The 19,999-nt window shown below is 28.3% G+C and overlaps 1 protein-coding gene across 2 annotated transcripts; it reads right to left on the minus strand.

The window, feature by feature from the left end:
* Positions 1 to 1,013: 1,013 nt before the first annotated feature.
* On the minus strand, positions 1,014 to 19,973 carry LOC127286320 (intraflagellar transport protein 88 homolog). Of its 2 annotated transcripts, none has more exons than XM_051312707.1 (16): positions 19,950 to 19,973; positions 18,344 to 18,556; positions 14,273 to 14,323; positions 13,578 to 13,747; positions 13,218 to 13,413; positions 12,491 to 12,708; positions 11,994 to 12,225; positions 11,748 to 11,905; positions 9,443 to 9,629; positions 9,065 to 9,251; positions 8,821 to 8,968; positions 8,556 to 8,667; positions 8,430 to 8,498; positions 8,040 to 8,340; positions 4,800 to 4,958; positions 1,014 to 1,468 (listed from the first exon to the last, which is right to left on the minus strand). In XM_051312707.1, the coding sequence occupies exons 2-16, from the start codon at positions 18,491 to 18,493 to the stop codon at positions 1,353 to 1,355; spliced, it is 2,454 nt and encodes an 817-aa protein (XP_051168664.1). In that variant the 5' UTR covers positions 18,494 to 18,556; positions 19,950 to 19,973; the 3' UTR covers positions 1,014 to 1,352. The 2 variants fall into 2 exon arrangements, with proteins under 2 accessions (XP_051168664.1, XP_051168663.1); XM_051312706.1 differs by lacking the exon at positions 19,950 to 19,973 and adding an exon at positions 19,213 to 19,475.
* Positions 19,974 to 19,999: the final 26 nt, after the last annotated feature.

Genomic DNA, 19,999 nt, shown 5'->3' on the forward strand with positions numbered 1-19,999 from the left:
GTTGCTGTATAGTGATAGTTACCAGGTACTAACCATCGCCATATAGTAACTGTCACCATAACAACCGTTGTCATTGCCAAATAACATTTTATAATTCTTTTAATATAAAAATTTAATTTTTAAAACCAAATATTTTATATCATTGTTAAACTTTTTTTTTAAAATACTCCTTACCTAATTAACATATATATATATGTAAAAAGAAAAATCTTTTGTAATCGTATTAGAAAATTTTTGAGTACCAAAAAAAATATCGGCAAGTAAATATTAGATTGTTTAAATTAAAAAAAAGAGTATATATCAAGAGAAAATGTTTGTTTAATTTATTTTCTTTTGATGATTCATTTATATTCATATATACTCCAGTTTACTGCTTATCTTAATTTTTTTGTTATCTTCTTCTTTACAGACATTGTCATTTTTCTGTCTTCGATCAAAAAAAGAAAAAAAAGATACTAGAAGTCTTAAATATTAATTAAATTATTTATTACATAAATTATAAATATAAACTATTAAATAATTAGTGTCTTCATATTTTTAATTAAAAAAAATTAATTGAAATGAAAGAAATTAAATTTTGTTTATTTTTAATTAAAATTTACCATAAATATTAATTAATAAATGAGGGAAAGTATTTTTATGCGATTTTTAAAATTTTTATAACAAATCTCAACCTACTTACACACAATATAATTTCTTGGAATTATTATTACATAATAAATTAATTTGTTTTCTTGTTCGTAATATTGTGAATCATATAATATATATGTCCATTAGTGTATCTAAATGAAAATCGTAATATAAACTGTGTTAAAAAAATTATCTCTAATTTATTTTTATATTCTTTGTACTTTTTACTCATTATAAAAACTAATTAATAAATTTAATATTAATAAATAATAATTAAAATCTTTTTATGTACAAGTTCAACATAAATATAAAGTTGTTAAATATTATAAAATTCAATTCAAAAATTCTTTGTATAATTAATAGATTTAAATGTGTTAATTATACATTTTTATATATAACATGTGAAACTTTATTAAATATTTCTGTAAAACAAGGCACTTGTTTATGTGATTGTATATATATTCGAAAACGCTTATTATAAAATAGATGGAAAAAATGAACTGTTAAGTAAACTATTAGTAATAATTGAGTATGTAAGTAAGTGTTTACAATGTCATATTCGTGTAAAATGACGGAAGATGAGATTATGCAATTTCACATTTCATAACAATGTATAAATTCGAGTACGTTATATGTGACGTTGTTGAATGATAAAACATTATAACGACATGTTTTGATTAGCGATAAGTGCAAGAGATGAACGATAAAATATGATATGTGCGTTATTCTGGCAACAAGTCGTCACCAAGTTCTTCATCTCCAAAGTCGTCATCTCGTTTACCAACGGCAGTCATCGGTCTCACAGGCAGTGCACCAATTGGATCCGAATAGTGTGAATCTCAAAAAAAAAATTTAATCGTTAATAATACACTCAGAGAAAAATGTTGGTTAAACCAAATTTTTTTTTATTAACACAATAGAGTTTAGTTAATTTAAACAAAACTTTTTTCATTAAAAAAATATTTATTTGTTATAAATAAACGTTTGATTTATTTCAATAAATTTTTCGAATGAGGAAAGAATTTGATTAAACTAAATAAAATTTTGGTCGAATCAACCAAAAGTTTGCTTAACTGCGTATATAGCGATGCATTTATTTGATTGATTTAAACAAACTTTTTTCTGAGTGTAATATGTGACGCTCCACAAGAAAGGTGACCTTATGATAAAGAAATTGTAGGTTATCTTTAGTGATAGTTTCACCTTCATAAAAAAATTTTAATTAGGTAAAATCAAAAATATAGTTTTTATTGAATTTTTCAAATATAATGAAGACTTAAACATTTAAAGTAAAAATTTCACTTCAAAAATCACTAAACCTAACCTAACATTTTTTTATCATATAAAGTCCGTTTTCTCATGTAGCGTCACATTATTTTGATTTGTAACCAAGTTTTATTATACATATCAATTTTTAAATTGATTTTTAATATATTTAAAAAATTACGACTTTCATTATCCCTATAACACCCAGGAAAAACAGAAAATTTATGAAGGATGTAGGCCCTAACATAACCTCAAAAGTGAAAATTGGTTTTTAACGCAAACAAAAATTTAATAGAAATTAATTTTAAACAATTTTTAGTAGACTAAATAAATAAATAATTAAAATATAAACAATATAAATTTTATTTAGTAAATAATTTTTAACATACTTTTAGTAACTGACAAAAGTTTACGATTGTTAAGAATGTTTTATTGTGTTTTGAGGTTATGTTGAAGCCTCCATCCTCCTTCTTATACACTGTAAAAATTTTTTTTTGGAGATTGTACATTCACAATTTGTATTTGTGTTAAAATTTGTAAAATTACTATAATCAATAAGGTTATATTACTACATTAAAAAAAGTACTTTTACAATTTTCTGTAAATTTACTACTTTCAAAGTGGGTTATAGGTGAAACATAATTAGTTGTTGCATCCGTCACCTATTACCCACTTTGGAAGTAGTAAATTTACAAAAAATTGTAAAGTGCTTTTTTTAATGTAGTAACATAACCTTATTGATTATAGTAATTTTACAAATTTTAACACAAATACAAATTGTGAATGTACAATCTCCAAAAAGATTTTTTACAGTGTAGTTTTTATGGTGGTGTATTACAAATTTCAAGTCAGTTTTTCAAAATTCAAAATGGCGGATCCAATATGGCGATAATTTTTAAAAATTTGTTACTCAAAGGTTTTCACGGTCGCTGAATACGCATTCGATGTCAGTTTTATAAAATTCAATATGGTGGATACAAAATGGCGATTGAAAATTTAAAAATGGTTTCCATTTGATTGAAACTTGTTTTTCGGGAGTTTTCGGGGTCGCTGATTACAAATCTGTTATTAAATTTTATAATTAATGACCTCGAAACTCTCAAATAACAAGTTTTAGGCGAATCGGATCAAATTAAAATTATTTTTTCCCTATATTGAATCCGTCATAATGAATTTTGAAAAACCAACATCGAATTCATAATCAATAACCTCGAAAACTCGTAAGTAACAAGTTTCAAGTAAATCCAATAAATTTTAAAAAAAAATTTCCGCCATATTTGATCCGCCATATTGAATTTTGAAAAACCAACATCAGATTAATCAATAACCTCAAAAACCCGTAAGTAACAAGTTTCAAGTAAATGCAATAAATTTCAAAACAAATTTCTGCCATATTGGATCCGCCATATTGAATTTTGAAAAACCAACATCGGATTATCGTAATAAACGACCCCGAAAATCCTTCGACAACAAAAGAGATCTGCGAGAGTTGATTTTCTAATTTTTGCAATATTATATTTATAATATATATTGAAAAAAAATGAGAAAGTTTATTTAAAAAATATTTATGGTTGTTATTTTTATCTACAAAAAAAAATAACAAAGCGGAACATTTTTGAACCCCACATTTTTGAAAAGATTGGATAGAAAATTCTTCCGCTAGCGGATCAATGAAAAGATAAATGATATACCAGAATAACCTGCGAGTCAGATACATTTTTCATCCATCATGCGTTCAATTCATTAAGCTAGTGCATGCAATTTGCATGCATCACCAAGTTTATGTTCACATACAAAAATAAACACACTTCATGTATTTTCTTTTTAAAAGAATAATTACAATTTTTCATGACAAACAATGTTTTAATTTTTCCTTTTTTTTTTTAGAAAAAGTACAAAAAAAATCAAATACTTATCAATTTATTTTAATATTTTATAAAACTGTAAAAAAATTTTATAAAGATCCTATAAAATTATTGTTAAAAAATTCAAATTTATTTCTAAATTTTAAATTCAGGAAATATGTATATATACTTTATTATTGAAAATAATTTTCAAGTAAAGAAATAGTTTTTCGTTTTTCTTTTGTATTTTATTTACTTTTAATCAGCTGTTTTGGCTGCGCGCGACGTTTCTTATATTGCAGTCAATGATACCAACATGATGCGTTTACTAAATATGGTTAACCTCACTTTGCAGAATTATGTTGGTATCACTGACTGGAAAATAAAAAAAATTCGCGCGCAGCCATAACAGCCATAAGCTGATTAAAATAATTCAAAATAACAAAAATCAAAAAACAATTTCTTACATTTTGTGAAACTTAACGCCGTAAGCACCCGAACTTTTACTCTGATATGAAAAGCTGAAATAATAAGGAAAATTTTCAACTTTATGCCACTTGATTTTGTGTAGTAGTTCAAAAGTAAAATTTTTCAATGTTTATTGTTGTATCTTTCAAATAAACAATTGTTTTTAATAAAAAAAAATTGTATTTAAATTGGTGTGGTTACTATACGAAAAGTGATTAAGTGATTAAAAAAAGCTCCTAGAGTGGCACTAATAAATTGGAAAATCACTCGATTCGAAATGTAAATTAAAATATCAGTTACGCTTGCATAAGAGATGATATGACGTACTCATAATATATTATTTAATTTCGTGCTTTTCTTTCGACATATATTATAAATTATAAATGAGCAAATGAAAGCGAAAAATGTTTAATGAAAATATGATTAGAATGACATGTACTATCTACACTTTTGATGATAAGAAATTTCTTCACTTATATGTAAATAATGCCGGCAGCATATAATTTTCTGGATGCAACTGGTTTTAAAGAACAGTGCGATGATAAAAAAGAAAAAGAAAAGAAATAGTTATAAGAAATAAAAAATACTCACTCATATGTGTATTTGAATTAATATTAATTGGTTTATTAATTCCTGCACTATTTATTCTATGATCACCACGACTTAATGCAGGACTTGCTCGATGTTCTGATAATGTACTCATTCCGGAACCTCCTCTCGAAGAATTTCCACTGTTACTCCGCTTAGAACCTATTATAACAAAAAAAAATTATTTTTCCTCTTTACATTCATTGATTTTTAATGTTGCTGAAACTGGCATCTGAATAATTTTTGACCTGCTTAATGGATGTAGTTTTGATGTTATTGCTAACACAATTTTTTTTTATTAATCCTAATAATTGGGTGGAAATGTCGCTCGGTTATACTTTATAGTTCTGATAGGATCTTTTTTCCTGACTTTGTGAGAAAAGATAAATGTAACGATTCACTATACTAATTTTGTTTTATCTATTTTTATTGAATGATAAGACTGTTGGACTAGACACAGGGAAGTTGGCGCCTTTGTATATTATCAGTTGAGGTAAAAAAATAAATATACCCACCCGAGAGCGTTGGACAAAAAAAGCTGCAATTAACTATACCAATAAAAAAAATCGACAGGAATCGATTAGAATCGATTAATCCATTTCAGAATTATCATTGCATTTGATTTATTCAATTGGGTTTAATTATGATTTTTAAAATGGGTTGAATCAATTTAAGATTTTATCAGTTTCTATCGACTATTTTTTAGTATATTCCACAGTTGGTAAAAGAACGCCTAATGTTCCAATGACGTTCCTAAATCGTTTTTAGAACCTACACGTCTATTAAAATAGATTCTAAGGACGTTTAATGTTCCGAAAACGTTTGGCGAACATATGAAACATTTTCAGAACGCTATTTGAGGGGACATTAATTTCTAAAAAAAATTATGAGAAAGTTATTTGGAACATAGAACGTTTTGTGCCCACTGGATTATCAGAAATTGTAAACTGTTGTTATAATTCCCCAATAGACCCTAATTAATTTTAATTCTGGTCTAGTGAAGTAAGTATGGAACTATAGCTCAAATAAAACGTATTGCATAGATTCTTCTTCTTGTAGATGAAAAGCAAAATTATGTTTCACTGTTGGTTTAGTAGCATTTGTGTTTAGTCAATCCGACAAAATTATATGTTAAATGTCACTATCTGTTTAGTCTCCCAAAAATTAACGAATCTGTTTAATAGATTCTACTCTCATGACAATAGGATCTATTATGCCTTTCTCTTCATGTAGAACTTATCTATTGAGGATGCTGTAATCGTCAACCAGAGAGACCTTCAGTTGCAGTTAGTATACCCTCTTCTTAAATTTCTAAATGATTAATAGTACGTGATTACGAACTCCCATACTCGTCAAAATCATTATCAAAATCAGTAACACCAGCATCATCAGCATCGTATAAATGGATATTATTAACTAAGGCATGGTAAAATTTCCGGATTGTTTCCGGCTTAATCTGGAATTAGTCCGAAACAGTCCGGTTTATTGTCAGCTTTCTGTCATCCGAAAATTAGTCCTGCTAAATTCGAAATTTTTCCGATTATTGCAACTAGTCAATCCGGAATTAATCAGGTCTAATCCGAAGTCAGTTCGATCAAACGTAACTACTGAAAGTAGATTCTAGATTTACTGATTACATTCGCCGGATTAATTTCGGATTCAATAGAAGTAATTTTGCATTTATTAGTTGTGTATGATCCGATTAAATTCGGATTAGACCGGATTAACAAGTCACACAAATAATACTAATTTCGGACTTCACCGGACTAATTCCGGATAATAGAAACCAGACTCTAAAGCGGACTGTTTCAAATTAATTCCACATTCCGAAATATTAGCCAAAGTAGTGGCTATTGGTCAGAAGGCAACATGTCTTTTACGCTGACAGTAAACAGTTCATATAGAACTTGAGACTCATCTCAACTGTGAGAGAACTGCACCTGGCGACATGAGTAGGAACTGTAATAAAAGCAGCAAAACCTAACTAAATCCAAATTGTTGCGGACTAATTGCGGATTTAATACATACAGAATGTCGGATTATACCAGACGCATTTCGGATTCAGATTTTTAAACAGACTGAATCTATCTAGATTGTACAAAAACAGTCCGAAAATAATATGAAATACACCAAAATTAGTGTGGACAAAAAGACAAAAATTATGAGATAAGTCCCAAGTAGTCCGAAACTCATACGAAATCAGTCCATTACAATTCGATTCTAGGTCGATAAAAAAACTTACCCTAAAATGAGTCCGGAATAATCCGTTCTTAATGTGGTATAACATCTTAATTCAAAATGTGTCCGAAAAACTACGGAATTTATATGTACAAAATTATCATTGTAGTGGACTAATACCAGATTTTTTACAAACAGATTTTCAATTAAGATTTTAGACCTTTATAAATCCGGATTCGTTACACACAGATTGCCGACTAATTCGGACTCCTTTCTAATTAAGATTTTTTTCAGACTTCGACTGCTGATTTTGTACATATTAATTCCGAATTTTTCCAGACTCATTTCGGAATAGGATTATTTACCAGATTCAATCATAGGATTATTGTGGACTAATACCGGATTTTCCATATAAAGATTTCAGATTATTACGGCCTCATGTTGGATTCAGTTTTTCGACAGTACTTAATCCGGATTGTTGCGTACTGTTTGCGGATAGTTTACATAAAAATTCTGTATTATTCTGAACTCATTTTAGATTGTTTTTTGATCTAACTAAAATCAAATTGTTGCAAGCTAATTGCGGATTTATTTCATGTCAATTTCGGACTATTCAGGACTGATCTCGGATTTATCTTTTCATCCAAACAGATTGCTGACTAATACAGATCATTTTGGAATTGTTTTCGTACAATTTATGAATATTCCGGATTGATATGTCTATATTTAATCTAAAATCAGTCCGAAATTTTAACCAGGGAGGACTATTACTGAATGATTGTCAGGGAGATTAGTACTAAAAACTATTACTGAACATGCAATGATTGTTTAAATTAACAAAATGATGATCATTTAAATTTTAATACTATCAGCGTAAATATTAGAATTGATTATATCACCAACGTAACACTAAGGACAGAGTCTTACGACAGTGTGGCAAATAAAATAAGATGATAATAATTATAACCAATATCTATCAATAAAGGACAGACTTTGACACTGTGACCCGCTTATAAAAACTATAATAAATCAACTACTTAAACTATTTTCAAAATTAAAATTTACTTGTTGTTCCAGGTCTTCCAGATCCATGTCGTTCTTTAACTTCTTTTGCTCTCTCAACTTTCTTCAATTCAGTTGCATACATGTGAGCTTCCTTCAATCCTAAATCGCTACAAAGACGCACTAAAAATTTTAAACATTCGATATTATCTGGAAAAAGTTTGTGTATATTTTGATATTCCTCAAGAGCTTTATGAAATTGTCCAGTTCTTCTTAAACATGCAGCGACAAGTAATCTCCAACGTGGCTCATCAGGTGCAAGTTCAATGGCTCTTTCAAAATATATCATTGCCTTTTCAGCCACCTGTTGAAAATCAATTCATAAAATTAGGAAAGTAATTTATATAATTTAATTCCATATACAGTTTAGGTTACACTAGTTGAAGACAATACCTGCATTGAGATAAAATAGGAACCAAGCCAATCGATAACTTCGAAATTAGCAGGATAATATCTGTAAGACTATTAAAAATCTTTATTGATGCTTGTAAATGTTCATTTTTAAGTAATTTAACTCACGTCACTGTAAAATTGATATGCCTGTTGTTTATCTTCAATTGTATCGTACATTTCTCCTAACTTTTGTAAAACTCCCGGATCAGATGGAATAATACCTAACAATTGATTATACCTACAAGAAATAAAAATTGCTAATTTTCTAGATAATAAAATTTATTCGAAAATAATGATTATTCAAATGAAGATGGAAAATACTGGTACGAAGAGGAGAAATTTTAATTAGAGTTCAAGATAATTAAAGATCAATTTAAATTTTATTAATTACCATTCCGCTGCTTGGTCCACATCACTCATCAACTGATACAAATGACCTATTTGATAGAGCGTTTGTGGATCATAGTGCACAATGGTCCTTAACTTCCAAAAGCATTCTAGTGCCTCTTCAAACATACTTTGCTTTTTGTAGACTAAACCTATTAAGATAATTAATAATAATTATTCATTATTAAATGATATGAATATAAGAAATTCTTTATAAACTTGAAAAATGTGTCATTTCTCCTTTGTACCGAGATTATAGAGTGCCTGTACATGACTTGCATCAGTGTCTAAAGCACACAATAATAATTCACGAGCTCGTTCAAGTTCGCCTTTCTTTATCGCACATGCCGAAAGATTAACATAAGCCGCTGCATTATAACTATCTGCTTTACGAGCTGCTTCACCACATTTTTCTGCTTGATCATAATCTCCCTGCTGAAATATTAAATGAGTTTAAAAAAAAATTATATACAAGACACAAATATTTATCATTATTGTAATATTTTGTAGCAAGTTAAAGATTTAATTTGTAAATACTTATGTGCATAATTGTACAAACAAAACGGAGAGAAGGTAATTTACCTTAACGTCAAAATCAAATTATTTAGGTAGAAAAATATTCTTACTAGAAAGTAGACAAATGAGAGCATAGTTGACGCTGAACTAACAACTTTAGAATCACGATTCTCAAAAACCTTCAACGCATCAATAGCCAATTGGGTTTCTCGATTGTGTAAAAATACCATTGCTTTATTAATTTCCAAATCTGCAGCAAGTGTACTGTATGATGAAGATTTAATAGCGTCCACACACCTGTTGAAATGAATAGGAAAATGAATATTAATTTGTACAAAGATCACTTATTGTAGTAACCGTTCGAGTACTTCTAATGTTATAAGTTTTAAAGTACTATTTTTTATTTTTAAAATACCTTTGTTAATACTGATCTTTTAAATCCAATGCTTGGAATTAAGTAACAGTTGGTTTATAAAATAAAAATTAAGCAAATAATTTAACTCAGTTTGTGCTTAGAATAGATAACGCAAAATTTTTAATTTCAGTTTAAACTTTTCGGTTATAAAACCGAGTAAATGTCTGCGATGTTTCTGTCTATCCTGCTGTTTTTTTTAATAAGGTTAATTGAAACACCTTTATTTTTTGCTGTAAACATAGCCGCATGTTATGCCGAAAAAATTGATTTGTCGAGGCTACTTAATTCAAGAACTTTTTTGCTCCATCTACTTAGAGACTGCTGTATTAAATACAGACAGATCAGGCTGAATTAATTTAGAAATTGTACGAAAACAATTCCAAAATGATCCGTATTAGTCAGCAATCTGTTTGGATGAAAAGATAAATCCGAGATCAGTCCTGAATAGTCCGAAATTGACATGAAATAAATCCGCAATTAGCTTGCAACAATTTGATTTTAGTTAGATCAAAAAACAATCTAAAATGAGTTCAGAATAATACAGAATTTTTATGTAAACTATCCGCAAACAGTACGCAACAATCCGGATTAAGTACTGTCGAAAAACTGAATCCAACATGAGACCATAATAATCTGAAATCTTTATATGGAAAATCCGGTATTAGTCCACAATAATCCTATGATTGAATCTGGTAAATAATCCTATTCCGAAATGAGTCTGGAAAAATTCGGAATTAATATGTACAAAATCAGCAGTCGAAGTCTGAACAAAAATCTTAATTAGAAAGGAGTCCGAATTAGTCGGCAATCTGTGTGTAACGAATCCGGATTTAGAAAGGTCTAAAATCTTAATTGAAAATCTGTTTGTACAAAATCTGGTATTAGTCCACTACAATGATAATTTTGTACATATAAATTCCGTAGTTTTTCGGACTCATTACGAATTAAGATGTTATACCAAATTAAGACCGGATTGTTGCTAATACAAAATTTTTAACATACAAACACCGGATTATTCCAGACTAATTTAAGGTTAAGTTTTTTGATCGACCTAGCATCGAATTGTAATGGACTGATTTCGTATGAGTTTCGGACTACTTGGGACTTATCTCATAATTTTTGTCTTTTTGTCCTTACTAATTTCGGTGTATTTCATAGTATTTTCGGACTGTTTTTGTACAATCTAGATAGATTCAGTCTGTTTAAAAATCTGAATCCAAAATGCGTCTGGTATAATCCGACATTCTGCGTATGTATTAAATCCGCAATTAGTCCGCAACAATTTGGACTTTGTTAGGTTTTGCTGCTTTTATTACAGTTCCTACTCATGTCGCCAGGTGCAGTTCTCTCACAGTTGAGATGAGTCTCAAGTTCTATATGATCTGTTCACTGTCAGCGTAAAAGACATGTTGCCTTCTGACCAATACCCACTACTTTGTCTAATATTTCGGAATGTGGAATTAATCTGAAACAGTCCGCTTTAGAGTTCATACACAACTAATAAATGCAAAATTACTTCTATTGAATCCGAAATTAATCCGGCCTGTGTAATCAGTAAATCTAGAATCTACATTCAGTAGTTACGTTTAATCGAACTGACTTCGAATTAGACCAGATTAATTTCGGATTTATTAGTTGTACAAATCGAGCAAATTTCGGATTTAGCCGGACTAATTCCGGATGAAAAAACCTCACAATAAAACGGATTTTTTTGGTACTAATTCCAGATTAGTTCGGTAACAGTCCGGAATTTTTACCAGGGTCGTGAATACTGGTCAGATGATGAAGAATCATGATCAGTATAAACAATCGGAATGTAGTTTGAAATGACAAACGAAAGTATTTTAAAAATCAAGAATAATCCTTTAAAACTTGTTACATTAAGAGAACTGGGACGGGTATTACAATAAGTGTTATGAAAGAGGTGGCACGAAGTACAATTAATTATTAAAAAAAAATAATAATACGGTTGTTGCATTATTACACATAAAAAGTAATACCATGCATATCCAGCAGTAAGCGTATCTTCAATTACAGGAGCTATGAGATTAGCAGCATTAAGAATTGTTTTTTCAGCCTCAAATTTTAATTCCCGTTCAAGTTTCGATAAATCATCGTTTTTAATCATTTCATTTAATAAATTCGCAGCAATATCGTCCTAAAATATATAAAAATTCATCTTATTTTAATAGATAGTTGAAGTAAACATAACTAATAATTTATTTTATTGATTTCAACAAACTCACTGTACTCATACTGTATTTGTCTTCTTCATCTATATTCAGTTGAACTTCTAGTAATTCTAAAAAACCCCTTTTCATTTTATCACGATGAGATAATGCATAATGACATAAAACTGCATGCAAACCAGCTCTAAATTCAGGCCTCTCCCTCATAACCCATTCAAAACTGTTAGCTGCTTCTTCTAATCGACCCATTTGTACAAATAGCATTCCAATATTATGCATTATTTTAATTCTGTGAAATAATTTTTAAATTATTCTCTTGGCAGTTATGTACGTTTTTTCGTGATTGATGTTGATGATAATAATTTATGTGAATCTATTCCTCCACAGCACCGAAACTTTCCTAAAGATTTATTTGAAATGTTCGGAATATTTCAAATAAATCTTTAGGAAAATTTCGGTGCTGTGGGGGTTGTTAATTTTGTTAGTTGCATTGCAGTTTTAAATCCCCAATGTGGTTACAAATATTGAATACAATTCGTTCGTTAATTATTTACCTTAAATCTTTATACGCTGTTGGAGCCTGATCCAAGGCCATTCGATACATTTTAATCGCCTGTGGTAATTGACCCATTTTAAAATAAATATTCCCCATATTAACTTTCAGTCTTGCGCTATTGCTGAACATTTTATTTCTCGTTATTGCTTGATAAGTTGCTACAGCTTCTGTATATAATTCATTATTTGCATATTGACTTGCTAAATTGAAAAGTACCTGAAAATAGTATTGAATCGTTAATTAAACCTAATTGTAAGGATAAAATTTTAGTAAATAAAACTATCATTCTGTAAGTTGTACAATAAACTTTTTCTACGTTTTAGTATCATAGAAACAATATATAAATAGAATAGGTTATGCCCCGCTTTAACTATTCGCTCGATAAAAAAGGAAAGAAAATAAAACCAATCTTTGTCTCTTTTTATTCACGCATGCGCGATAGCTAAGAAACTGCATCATGAAGTGTCACGACAATTTTTGATTGGTACAGAACTATGCGCTTGCGCACTGGCTCAGTTTAGAAGTAGAGGACAGATTGTGGTTTTAGATTTTACCTTTCTCTTTCTTACGGCGACCTATACGGTTTAGTATCAGTTAAAATTGAATTCTAATTTTAATAGAAAAATTTTGCTAACTGATTTTAAAGATTTATACATTAATACAAATTCTTTGTGCGGTAAAAAATAATATTGTAAATATCCATTTAATATGTAGGAATAATTTACCGCAAATGTCAAATCTAAATTGTGATTGTCACTAAGTCCTGCTTGCTCTTGCAGTCTTATAAGAGATCGTTCTCTTGCTGAAGCTTCTCTAGCTCTCTCGAGTGCAACAGACATATTGTTTTCGCATGCAGCTTCAGCAGAACTTTCTATTAGTTCCATTATTTTTCGTTCGGCAGTTTTGATTTTCTCTTCGGGCCTTTAAACGAAAACATGAAACAATATTATTAAAAATCAACAATTTTTAAAGTTTAATATAGTGATCTTTTCTTGAAAACATTCAGAGATCCAGGTTTGATTTTAAAAATGAATGTTGATTTTTGAAATGATTTAATAATTTAATGATTAAATGTGATTTCTTACGTATTTTCTTTGTCGGATTCGAGTGCAGGTGCTGGACCTCTGTTATTGCTTCCCATATTTAGAGGGTCAAAGGGTTGTCGTCCACTACTTGTATAACCAGCACCTCGAACTGCGGTCATAGGACGGGGTCCAGCAGTGTCCAAACGACCAGCTGTACCACCTCTGTGAAACTAATAAGTTGCAATTATTAAATTTTGAAACTAGAAAACTTGTTGCAAAACACTTTTTCAATAATTATTTTTTAAACAACATACTTAAAAAAAGGAGTTAGATTTTAAAGGAATTGCAGATTTTAACTTCTAATGGGAATTATATAAAAATTTTACCCTTTTGGAGTTGGAGCAAAGGCGCAGTTATTGTTTAAACAGTTAATGTTATTCCCACTTACGGAGTTAATGTTATAATTTACTTACTTTTGGAGTTGATTTTTAACTCTAAATATTTTACTCCAAATTTTAATCCCTACTACTTTTTATAATTTTTTTTTTAAATGAGCTAAAATTTTAGGAATTTGTTACTCTTATACAGAACAACAATTTATTAAATTATAAGGCCAATTCTATAATTTCAAATGTTTGGGTAGTTATTTTCTCAGAGAATGTCTCAAGAGCAATGTTACTTTAAAAACAGTATATGAGTAATTTAAATTTTAAAACTACCTCCTATCTAAATTTATACAATATTATGCTACATACACCAGATGCTGTTCCAAATCTCATAGCAGTCCCAGGAGGTTTAGGTGTCATCTGAAAAACAAAATAAAATATTTCAGTATTCACGAAAAGATTGTCAAAAAATGCATTTCAGTGATTCCTCCTCAAAAATATAGTCGATCTTTTAAATTCGGGTAAATATTTGTTTTTGTTCTTTGGAGAAAAAAAGAGGTTTACCTTTTTTTTATTATTTTTTCACATAAGAGATCAAAATTTCCGAGTTCTGAATTTTCAAAATTTTGGTTTTTTAATTGTAATTACCTATTTTGAATCTCATACAACACTAAAAGTATTGAATTTAAAATTGTTTTCCAAGCGAAGAAAATTTATAATTTTTCTTCGATATTTCAATAATGTTAACGAAAAAAAAAATTTTCACTAATTTTTTGTTTAAAAAAAAGAATTTTTTTTTATAAAATTTCTACATATAGACACTCTAAAACTTTTTTTCAAAATATTCTTCGTTTTTCCAGGTATTCATAAACCCCTTCGCAGTCCAGTTAAAAATCGCAGGTGGGCCTAAAATGGTCCGAAAAAAAAGTTTCCAAAAAAATATGACTTCATCATATTTAAGGTTATTGTGGTCGCTGAATTCGAATTTGAGGTCAGTTTTTCAAAATTCAAAATGGCGGATCCAATATGGCGGACAAATTTTTAAAAAATCAATCCAATTTGCCTGAAATTTGTTACTCGGGGGTTTTTGGGGTCGCTAAATTCAAATTTGAGGTCAGTTTTTCAAAATTCAAAATGGCGGATCCAATATGGCGGACAAATTTTTAAAAAATCAAACCGATTTGCCTGAAATTTGTTACTCAGGGGTTTTTGTGGTCGCTGAATTCGAATTTGAGGTCACTTTTTCTAAATTCAAAATGGCGGATCCAATATGGCGGACCAATTTTTAAAAAAAAAATTTTTTTAATTTGTCCGCCATATTGGATCCGCTATTTTGAATTTCAAAAAACCGACCTCAAATTCGAATTCAGCGACCACAAAAACCCCTGAGTAACAAATTTCAGACAAATCGGATTGATTTTTTAAAAATTTGTCCGCCATATTAAATCCGCCATTTTGAATTTTGAAAAACTGACCTCAAATTCGAATTCAGCGACTACGAAAACCCCCGAGTAACAATTTGTGGTCAAAACGCATTAATTTTTAAATTATTCGCCATATTGGGTTGCCATATTGGATCCGCCATTTTGAATTTTGAAAAACCGACCTCAGATTCGTAATCAGAGACCCCGAAAACCCCTGAGCAACGAGTTTCATGTAAATCTGATAAATTTTATGTTTTCATGGTCGCCATTTTGGGTCCGCCATTTTGATTTTTTTAAAATCTGACTTCAAATTTGGATTCAGCGACCCCAAAAACCCCCGAGTAACAAATTTTAGGCGAATCAAATTAAATTTAGTATTATTTTTTTGCGATGGCCATATATGGCCACTTGCACAAAGGAGGCACGACTTTTTCTGGCCACATATGGGCCCTGGACTGTCAAGGGGTTAAGAGTAAAATTTTTTTTAAAATGATCTAAATGAAAAATAAATAATTTGTTTATAAAAAATTTTTATTTTTAAAAAATAAAAATTACCAAAAATTTTGTTTTTTGTTAAAATTTTTCAAAAGTAGAAGAAAAAAAATGCAACATTCTTTTTTTCTCTTGTTGAATTAATTTTACATCCGTTATTTATTATATTGTTGATTAATTTTTACAAGTTCTTTAAACGGAAAACAGATGTTTAATTAATTTAAAAAATTAATACCTAATTATTCTTTTTTTTCTTTTCAAAAATTGTTTTAATTTCAATAAACTTTTTATCCTTTTTCCTATCAAAATATTTTACATTTTCATATATAAATACAATGCTTGACTTGTTACAAATTCTTAATATCCTCTTCCTATTTACGGTCAAAAAAAATTTTTAAATTTCAATCGAGTTTTTATGAATTAAACATCTTTGTTTTTTCTGAGCGAATGATTTAAGAAAACATCACAAAAAGAATAATTTGAATTTGAACAAAAACAATTTTAACATATAGGTAGGTATAAATATTTTTTAATCACTTTACTAGAAAATTTTTTTTTCCGTTATTTTTGCAATTGTGAGTATAAAAACTTTATAATTTTTGAATTTATACGGAACAATTATTTTTAGTTTAAAAAAAAAATTATAAAGGAGCGTTCACAAATGATGTCACGCTCTTTGGCGAGGGGGGGGGGTCTTCACCAAACGTGACAAAATGTGACATGGGAAGGGGGGGGGGTCAGCTTAAGTGTGACATCACTTTATTTTGCAGTGTAGAAAATTAATATTCAAACTATAATTCAAATTTTGTGCGCGTTTACTACAACTCGCACTTGAATATGCAATATATTTCTATCTCATTAGCGATATATATCGATAGATAAGATACGTGACTATATTCAGACATAAAAAAAAATACTACTACTGAAGATGCTGAATGGTTGGAAGAGAGCGATGTAGAATGTGATTCATAAAGTGATTCCGATTTAGAAACTCCAACTGAAGGAACTATTCCAGTTATAAGTTCCATAAAAAGTTGGGTTGTCAATCCTTGGACTACGAAAGATTATTAAAGCTTTGTTTTAAGGCCAGGTCCAAGTGAGGCAGCGCCATCTACATTGATATTAAAATTTTGGAAAATTTTCAACAGCCTTTTCTTGAAAACAAGAAGGTAAAATGCTTTTTCCTTTATGGATAATTGATTATTGGCAAGATATACACCAGCTAAAACTTTTTTTGAGTTAAAATAATAAAAAAAATTTCATGTCAATAAATTAAATATGAGCACTTTTTTCACAAAAACTGTAACAGTACTTTCTCAGAAATTACAATCAAAAATGCAATTTCCATTTGGAAAATTAATAAACGCTAAAATGTACACGACCTAAGATTTACCAATCACGAAAATAACAAAAAAAAATTTTATTAAATATTTAACATATTGATACTGCTTTCCTGATTGTGACAGCCCTTTGGTAGATTATGTATTTCAGGTGGTTAGCAACAGCGCCAATCTCCTCCTTTCGGCAAAACTGCGAAACGTCTGGTGACATACATAACCTGCCAAACGGCTGTCATAATGAGTAAAATATGTTATGTTAAAATACTTTTTTTTTGTTATTTTCGTGATTGGTAAATCTTAGGTCGTGTATTTTTTAGCGTTTATTAATTTTCCAAATGGAAATTGCATTTTTGATTGTAATTTCTGAGAAAGTACTGTTACAGTTTTTGTGAAAAAAGTGCTCATATTTAATTTATTGACATGAAATTTTTTTTATTATTTTAACTCAAAAAAAGTTTTAGCTGGTGTATATCTTGCCAATAATCAATTATCCATAAAGGAAAAAGCATTTTACCTTCTTGTGTTCAAGAAAAGGCTGTTGAAAATTTTCCAAAATTTTAGTTTCAATGTAGATGGCGCTGCCTCACTTGGACCTGGCCTTAAAAGCAAAAACAGAGGAATACAAATCTACCAAAAATAGCTATTAAAGACTAATTCCAAAATTAACGACAAAACATGCAATTAATAAGTATTGAAAAAAAATTATTAAATATGTTAAAAACTATTTATAATTTGTTATGAAAGTGCGTATTGAGATCTCAAAAAATTTAGCCTAATATTTTAAGAAAAAAATTGTTTAAAATGTAGTCTAATATAATATAAATGATATTGTATTTTCCGTTATCTACATGTTTTAATACAATATATTGATAAAATAGTATATTTCATAACGTGTGTGAAAATTTGCCGATTTTTGAATGAGCACTTTTTTTGGATTGCTTGTTCAATCGATTATAAATTGTACTAATTTTTTTTATTATTCCTGAAAAAATTAAAATATAAAATTAGCGGGGGGGGGGTTATGAAACGTGACATCCGTTTAGGGGGTAGGGGTTTACCGGTACGTGACAGGGGGGGAGGGGTAAAAAATCTGGAAAAAGTGCGTGACATCATTTGTGAACGCTCCCTAATCTGTTATTGTGATCTAAACCAAAATTATTAAATTATATTTTATGCGCACTTACGATAGATCTTTTGGCATAGCTGGTTTTAAGCGCTTCTTGAAGGACTTCATCCTGATCGAGATCTTTTGTACTGTACACTGAGGGATAATCATTATATCCAGAATAAATATCATCGTCAAAGGCTATTTGGTTCATTAATCTCGTTGCCATTTTTCTAGATTTGAAGCATCTCACTTCAGATTGTACAATTATTTTTCAAATTAATGCAATTCCCTGAAAATTATTATTAAATTAATAATTTAAAAAAAAAAATGTTTATTAAAAAAAAGGCGTAGTATAGAAATCTGGTCATCATACTACTAATCAATTTTAATGTGGGTAATTTAAAAAAAAAAGATAACGGTTCAAATGTAATTAAACGGCAGTTTTTTAAAAAATTGTATTTAAATTTTTTTTTCACTCTTAAACTGTCAATTAACAATTTTTTTAAAATAATGTTCGAGGTATTTGAAAATAGTTACATTATTTTTGTCACATTTTGTACTTTTATTCTAATAATACATTTTTTGTTTAATTTTGATAAATTCATTAAATTCTAAAAATTAATTAATCAATTTTATTATATTATTATTATTAATATTATTATTATCATTATTATTAATATAATCAATTTAAGGACCTACTAAAAAGTGTATATTGAATAAATAAAATAAAAAACAATAATAATATTAAATTATTTATTATTTAGTTAACCTTACCTATATTAATTAAAAAATAGTTCAAAAATTATTATTTTATTGGATTTTGTAAGGGCATTCTCACTGTTAAATAAATAAAATTATTTTTTAATTTTTAAGTAATTTTTTGTTAAAATTGAATATTAATTTATAAATTTTTTAATTAATTTATTAATGAAAAAATTAACTTACATGTCACATGAAAATTGAAAAATTCTATTATATTGTTTTCAAAAAAAATACCGGCAAATTAATTGTGATTAACAAGTGTGACACTGACATTTGTAATAACAAAAAAATCACTTCATTATACAATTAGAATTACATAAAATATTGTTTTTCTTTACAATTGAAAATAAAATTTTTTTTCCAAAACTCGTTTAAATATATTTTTTTTTATACTTGACAAATAAAAAAAGCAAATAAAATAGACACGTTGTACTAGTATGCAGTAAGAAACTTTCTATTGTGTGGCTAATCACTATAGAAACACATATGAAGTATTTATAGGCAAGTTATACTACATCAGGTCTCTTTTACATTGCGCTTGCGTTAATATACATATATATATGTATATCATAATTGTCAAGGTTTTTCCCGTGAAAATTATTTATGAAATTTTCTTTCTTTAAATTATTTTTTTTTTTAATATAATAAAAAAAATTGAAAAAAAAAATTAAAAAATAAATTTTAGTTTCGAAAGTACTTTATTATTTTTTAAAATATTTATAAACAAATATCTAAATATTTAAGGGAGTGTTTCATATATTTTTAAGCATTTTTAAACTTTTTTATATTGTAGCGGATAAAATTTGTTTGAAAAAAAAATACAAACTTTCTTCAAATATAAATTCAATTAAAAAAATTAATAAATTTTTTCAATAACAATTTTTCAATTAAAAAATTAATTCTAAATATTTAGTACTTACCAAGAAATAACATAAAATTATAGTTTAAATTGTTGCCTTTAAAAAAAAAA

The sequence above is a fragment of the Leptopilina boulardi genome, unplaced genomic scaffold, assembly GCF_019393585.1.
Source record: "Leptopilina boulardi isolate dan_hultmark-lab unplaced genomic scaffold, ZJU_Lbou_2.1 LbouV2_352, whole genome shotgun sequence".
Classification (NCBI taxonomy): Eukaryota; Metazoa; Arthropoda; class Insecta; order Hymenoptera; family Figitidae; genus Leptopilina; species Leptopilina boulardi.